Below are 7,111 nucleotides of genomic sequence, written 5' to 3'. Positions count from 1 at the left end.
GTGTGCACGGAGGCAGAGGACACAAGAAAGCAGTGTGCGCGCCATTGCAGCGTTAGTGTAGTAGGAGGGCAACAGAGAGTAGGCCGAGATGAGCGACGCCGGAAACGGCTCTAGTGTAGTAGCACGCGGGAAAGGAGAAGGGCTTCGGCGTCGAGAGGAACGAATAAGAGGGCTCTGAGCAGAGGACAGAGGAGCTAGACATGGCGGCGTTAGTGCAGTAGACTGCTGTTCAAAGAGAGATGAAGCTACGATCATCGAAACCAAAAACTTACAACACGAATGTTGTGAGGAACTGCGAGATTAGGCTGCTGGTCAAAGAAAATTTCAAATGATCGATCATGCGTGACGAATCTGACAAAATTCATCCAGAATTGCTTCAAACGGGAACACAAGATTAAGAACTTATGGCCGATGAAACTACGAACCGATCGCCTGAATAGAACCGTAGCATCGAGGTGTATCTTTTTCGTGTAGAGCTTACCTCGAACCGAAGCACCGTTGTGTAGATCAGATGGAGGAGATTAGATAGGAGCTCAGTAGAGGTTGAAGAAGACCTCAGGTAATCACCTGGCATCCCTCCCATCTCTACTCGTGCAAGGCCCACTCGTTTGCGCTCGGCTTGGTCTGGCTCAAGAAAAACTGTCGTTCTGAGCGTTTCCAATGAGCCAGGTCCAGAGGTGCTTTAAGATTCGTATTATACAGACCCAATAATAAAAACAATCTACCAAACAACCTGTTTTCTTCCCGCACGAATCTGGTTGAGCTTTATACAGGCAACCAAACACGCCCTAAATCTTTTTAGATGTGTCACGCGGAAAGTATAATCAATAAGCAGCTATCGGGATCGTGACTGGTGCAGAGGCAGTGCTAGTGTTACTATGAACAAGAACAAATAAAACAAATTTGGAGAAAACATTGCAGCGTGCGCATGCATGCATCCAATATAGCCAGCGTCCTCATCAATGTGTAATTACATATATTTAGCATTATTGCGTGCACGTCACAGCGACGTTCCACGTTAAGTTAATCCCACTCACCGCTAACGCCGGCCGCACGGCATGCATATTTCGTATCAGCGCTGCGTCACCGGCGACCGAAAAGCGTCTCTGCCGTCCATCCTATTCCTATACCGTCCAAATTAACCGGCGACGGACGGAGGAATCGATCGACGCACTGGAAACCGAAGAAGAAAAGAAATAGGGGCGGGGGCCGGGAAACGACGGAGGATAGAGAAGGAAGACAGCCACAAGCCCACAAGGAACTAAACTGGCAAATCGCCCTGCTCATCTTTGCTGCAATTCTCGCCGGCGGCTGCCCACGGGATTTGGCCAGGTAATCAGGGCAATCGCCCTGCTCATCTTTGCTGCAATTCTCGCCGGAGTGTAGCGATTCTGCGTCGTCGTTGCTTGCCTGGCTTGGTAGAGAGCTGTGGTGGTTCGCGCGTGCTGTTAATTTTTTACTAGTAGTGATCGAGGCCGGGAGCGCTGCTTGTCCATCCGGCGTTTGGCTCAAGTGGGGAATTTACTACAGTAGTTTCTTTGTGTGCTGCTCTCCTTCTGAACTGTGGTTGTGGGGATTCCGGTGGGCGCGACACTTCCTGTTCATTTCGTCCCTCCAACGGAGATGCTTGCCGCAGATCCGCCGGGACCAACATTCACTTCAGAGCGATCTTCTGGGATTATTGATTGATCGACCGGCCCAGCATGAATCGACCATGCCGGGAGTTAAAACCCTTGATTACATTGATCGATTAGTAGTTGGTTCTCGGTTGTTTTTTCAGCTCAGTTGTTGGATGGCTGCATTTCTTGTATGTCAGATCTCTTCCATGTTTACAACACATATATGCCTAGTCATGGTAGTATTAATTTGTGAACCTTTTTAAGAAAACTTTCCCCAAATTTGACAAGGGAACTTCACCCATTTTGTTGACCTTTGAACCACTCTTGCCCTCGCCATTCATGTCCCATAGTGGTCTTTTATGGCCAGCCCGCTCCTTTCACTCAAGGCCGGTCGTTCTCTAAGAAGAGGGAATCAATTCAATTGTTTCAAAATCATCTTTCTGTGATGTTCGTGCTTTAATTAGGACAGCAGTAATCATCGGAGTGGAGACAGTGGAGAAGGGAGATCGATATACTTGAAACTGATCTCAATTCCTGACTGAACTATAAAACTGTTTGCTGAATCACATATGTCGTTTCTCTTGTTTTGACATAGTGAAAATGGATGGGAACACCAGAGGAGGTAGACATTCTGAAGCATTAGAGAACTACAATCTGGGCAGATCATTAGGTATTGGCTCATTTGGAAAAGTGAAGCTTGCAGAGCATAAGCTTACAGGACACAAAGTTGCTATAAAGATTCTGAACCGCCGCCAAATGGAAACAATGGAAATGGAAGAGAAAGGTATGCCTCCTTGTCTAGGATACATTCGTCTTGCTTACTCAATATTTCGAGTTATCTGCTTAATGTCAGTGCTGGTCAGACTTGTGGGCTTGTTCCTGATTCCCAGTTAATCAATTAGTCGAGATAAAGTACATCAGTCTAGTATACATTCGGCTTTGGTTCAGAAGAAAGCTTACCTCTTGTTGTTGCTGTTAGTAAAATTTGCAGCTGGAATTTCTTCATAGGCTGAATTTCTAACGATTTACTTCTACTGTTTTCTCATATCTTGTTTCCAGCAAATAGAGAAATAAAGATATCCAGGTTGTTCATTGACTTCATTCACCCTCATATCATCCGGGTTTATGAGGTCATTGACACACCTAAGGATATATTTATTGTCATGGAATATTGCAAGAATGGTGAGCTATTCGACTACATTGTTGAGAAAGGGCGGTTACAGGAAGATGAGGCTCGTCGAATCTTCCAGCAGGTGCCCTTTCTGCTCTTGGCATGTAGGAACACATTCTTTGGGAATACCAAGAGGTGTTCATTAATGAACTTTGCTGAGCTTCTTATTTTGATTGTGAAATGTATGGACATGCTGGCCAATTGTCCAGTCTCCACATTTCTCACGTGCTTACTGTGCAAATCGTAATCAATTTGCTTCGTTTGCATTAATTGACTAAGTTTTAGACAAGGATTTTTTTCCTCGATGCCATTTTTTCGGGAGTGTTCGGAAAAACCGATTCCCGCGTAAAACATAATCGCAGAAATCTAAACATTTATCGATCCATCCATAAGGTAGATCAGGCGGCTACTCCTCCGATGCGGAAGTAATTGTGCATCATTCGCAAAATCACTAATTATTCATAATTTTTTGGCCCCAAATTTCTCAATGAATTTCGAATTCAAATTTCTAGTGTATAAATATATTATATTTAACACATAGTGCACACTAAGTTGTTGCTAGTCCAGTGGTCAGCTAGTTTCCTTCCGTGCTGATATCCAACGGCCCACATTCGACTCTTCATCATTGGCACCGTCACTGATATTTTTTATGCACTAAACAAAATAAAGTTTGCAAAAAACGTGGACTTGACTTTTGGCGACCTCCAGCAGAGAAGTAGGCCTCCTTAATCACCTGGTTGTGGACAGTTTTATGGTAGCCCATACATACTCTCTTTTGGCACCATCTTGACGTTTGAATTCAAATGATTTCTTTTTCGAACGGTATCAACTTTTCTAGGGGCTCACGGAAATTTCCGGTAACCAGTCGTGTTACCGAAAAATTCGACCGAAAGAAAAATCTGATATGTTTAGCTCAGGACCTATACCACATATTGTTGGAAGCTTTCGAAGCTAATTGCTTTGTCTTTTGGATTTAACTGATCAACCAGTTAACGTCTCCTTGATGTGTCGATGTTTTAGTATCACTCTGTTGTCTTCATCTTTGATGTCTTGATTATCTTAGTATCAGTAATTAAACCAATTCTTGTTTAAATGGCATCCTATTCTTCATGCCTTGATTGTCTTAGTGTCAGTTCTTAAATCAAATTGTGCTTTAAAACATACAGAGATGGTATTTCCTCCTGAAGGCGAATATGTAATTTGAAGGGTTCTTTCCGATTCACTGAATGCATATTGAGGTTTTGTATCAATATTTTTTATTAACTTTTTTCCTGAACAGATCATATCTGGTGTTGAATACTGCCACAGAAACATGGTTGTTCATCGTGATCTAAAGCTAGAAAACTTGTTACTTGATTCCAAATATAATGTGAAACTTGTTGACTTTGGGTCAAGTAATGTCATGCATGATGACCATTTTCTGAAGACAAGCTGCGGGAGTACAAACTATGCTGCACCAGAGGTATTCACTTATTTGTATTACTCGCGTCTGTATCCTCGTGTTTCTTCACACACGTCGTCTGCGTTAATAGCTTAGCGAGTGTTTCTATGCAGGTTATCTCAGGTAAACCGTATGCTGGACCTGAGGTTGATGTTTGGAGCTGTGGGGTGATACTTTATGCTCTTCTTTGTGGCTCTGTTCCATTTGATGATGAATATACTCCCAACTTGTTCAAAAAGATAACGGTGAGACAGAACATATGTATATTAAGTTGGATCTGACAAGTGTATACCTTTGTAGATTAGTTGGACTTTAGCATTCACTTTATGTCTGGAGATTTGACGCCCCCTTGGTTGGTATTCCAGGGAGGTAACTATATCCTTCCAAGTCATTTATCTGATCTTGCAAAGGATTTGATCCCAAGAATGCTTCTTGTTGATCCCATGAAGAGAATCACAATCCGTGAAGTTCGAGACCACTCATGGTTTCAGAATCGCCTTCCTCACTACCTGGCAATGCCTCCACCAGAAACAACACTTCAAGCCAAAGTGGTACACATCTATTTCACATTTCAAGTGAAAATCATATGTGTACAGTAAAACTTTTCAGCCTTTATCCACTAATATATACAGGTGTCAAAATTATGAAGAAGCTTCTCTAACCCGCATAAGACTAGGGGTCCGCAGGTTATATATTGATTGATGCTTGGAGTACAAGGTTTGATTGAAGACTACTTCAACCGTGGGAGAAATACAAGGGGATAAGAGATAGAGATACATTATGGTTTGAACAACCTCTCCTATCTCCTAACAACTCTAATATGGCTGCAACACATGCACCATAATATGAAGTTTAGATTACTCTTGAACTCTTCAAATGGTCTTGATGCTAGGGCCTTTATAAATCCATCTGCAAATTGATCTCTAGATGGAATAGAACGTATGTCCAATTTTTTACTAGCACCCTCCCTCATACAAAATGATAGTCAATTTCAGTATGATTTGTCCTTGCATGAAACACAGGGTTAGCTGATAAATATGTAGCACCAATGTTATCACACCAAAGTCATGGAGTTTGTATGTGAAGTATGTCAAGTTCCCTGAGCATGGATATGACCCAGATAACCTCTGTTGTTGTATTTGCTAGTGCTTTATACTCTGCCTCAGTTGTTGATCGAGAAACTATTGCATGTTTCTTTGCACACCAGGATATCAAGTTAGGTCCAAAAAATATTGTAAAGCCACATGTTGACCTTCTATCATCCAAACATCCTGCCCAATCAAAGTCAGAGAAGGCACTAACAAGAGTAGAAGATGACTTGCTAAAAGTTAATCCAACGTTCAATGTACTCTTTACATATCTGAATATGCGCTTGGCTGCCGTCAAATGAGCTGCAGTTGGTGCATAAAGAAACTGACACACTATATTAACTTTAAAGAAAATATCAGGCCCGGTGAGTGTCAAATACTGAAGTACACCTACCAGACTTTTGTACCTTGTACCATCCTCTTGATTCAAGGATTGACCCTCTACAAGAGAGTGTTTTTCTGAACTAGATAGTGGTGTTGATGATGGTTTACACCCCTGTAGGCCAGCCTTACTCAATAAACCAGTTGAATATTTTTCTTGAGAAAGATGAAGTCCACCTTCTTTCATTTTCTTAACTTCAATGCCAAGGAAAAAAATGCAAATCCCCTAAATCTTGAAGTGCAAATTCCGAGTTCAAATCTTTCAAAAGTGTTGTTACTGCTTCATTTGAGGAACTAGTAAAAATGATGTCATCAACAAATATAAGCACAAAGATGGATGTATGTTACTTGTTATAAATGAAAAGTGATGTATCAGATTTAGAGGGAACAAAACCTAGTGCTTGCAACTTAGAGCTCAAACGAGAGTACCATGCCCTTGGAGCTTGTTTCAGTCTATAGAGAGAGATTTAAAGCCCGCACACATGAAATGGTTTGTTTTTATGCTCAAACCCGTGAGGTTGCCTCATATAGACTTCCTCTTCTAGAACACCATGAAGGAACACATTTTGCGCATCTAGCTATCTAAGAATCCATCCTTTGGACACATCAACAGATAGAACAAAACGAATTGTGGCAGCTTGGACACAATAGTAGATAGAACATGACGAATTATGGAAGCTTTAATACCAGGACTGAAAGTGTCCTCATAATCTATGCCATACCTCTGCTTGAACCCTTTTGCAACAAGCCTAGGCTTGTAATGATCTATGGTACCATCAGACCTTCTTTTTATTCTGAACACCCACTTGTATTCAATCACATATTTTGTTAGAAGTATGCCCTAGAGGCAATAATAAAGTGGTTATTATTATATTTCCTTAATCATGATAAAGTTTTATTATTCATGCTAGAATTGTATTGACCGGGAACATAAATACATGTGTGGATGCATAAACAAATACCATGTCCCAAGTGAGCCTCTACTAGACTAGCTCGTTGATCAAAAGATGGTTAAGGTTTCCTAACCATATACATGTCTTGTCACTTGATAACAGGATCACATCATTAGGAGAATGATGTGATGAACAAGACCCACCCATTAGCATATCATATGATCGTTCAGTTTTTGCTACTGCTTTCTTAAATGTCAAATACATATTCCTTCGACCATAAGATCATGCAACTACCGGATACCAGAGGAATACCTTGTGTGCTATCAAACGTCACAACACAACTAGGTGATCATAAAGGTTCTCTACATGTATCTCCGAAGGTGTCTGTTGAATTAGCGTGAATCAAGATTGGGATTTGTCACTCCGTATGACAGAGAGGTATCTCTAGGCCCTCTCGGTAATACACATCACAAGAAGCTTGCAAGCAAAGTGACTAAGGAGTTAGTTGCAAGGCGATG

The 7,111-nt window shown here is 41.6% G+C and overlaps 1 protein-coding gene across 1 annotated transcript; it reads left to right on the top strand.

The window, feature by feature from the left end:
- Positions 1-2,219: 2,219 nt before the first annotated feature.
- LOC119273485 (serine/threonine protein kinase OSK3-like) lies at positions 2,220-5,621 on the top strand. The gene is made up of 6 exons (XM_037554629.1): positions 2,220-2,403; positions 2,679-2,872; positions 4,070-4,252; positions 4,345-4,476; positions 4,597-4,782; positions 5,439-5,621. The coding sequence occupies exons 1-6, from the start codon at positions 2,220-2,222 to the stop codon at positions 5,619-5,621; spliced, it is 1,062 nt and encodes a 353-aa protein (XP_037410526.1).
- Positions 5,622-7,111: the final 1,490 nt, after the last annotated feature.

The sequence above is a fragment of the Triticum dicoccoides genome, chromosome 3A, assembly GCF_002162155.2.
Source record: "Triticum dicoccoides isolate Atlit2015 ecotype Zavitan chromosome 3A, WEW_v2.0, whole genome shotgun sequence".
NCBI lineage: Eukaryota > Viridiplantae > Streptophyta > Magnoliopsida > Poales > Poaceae > Triticum > Triticum dicoccoides.
This window is presented reverse-complemented; position numbering and strand designations above follow the sequence as displayed.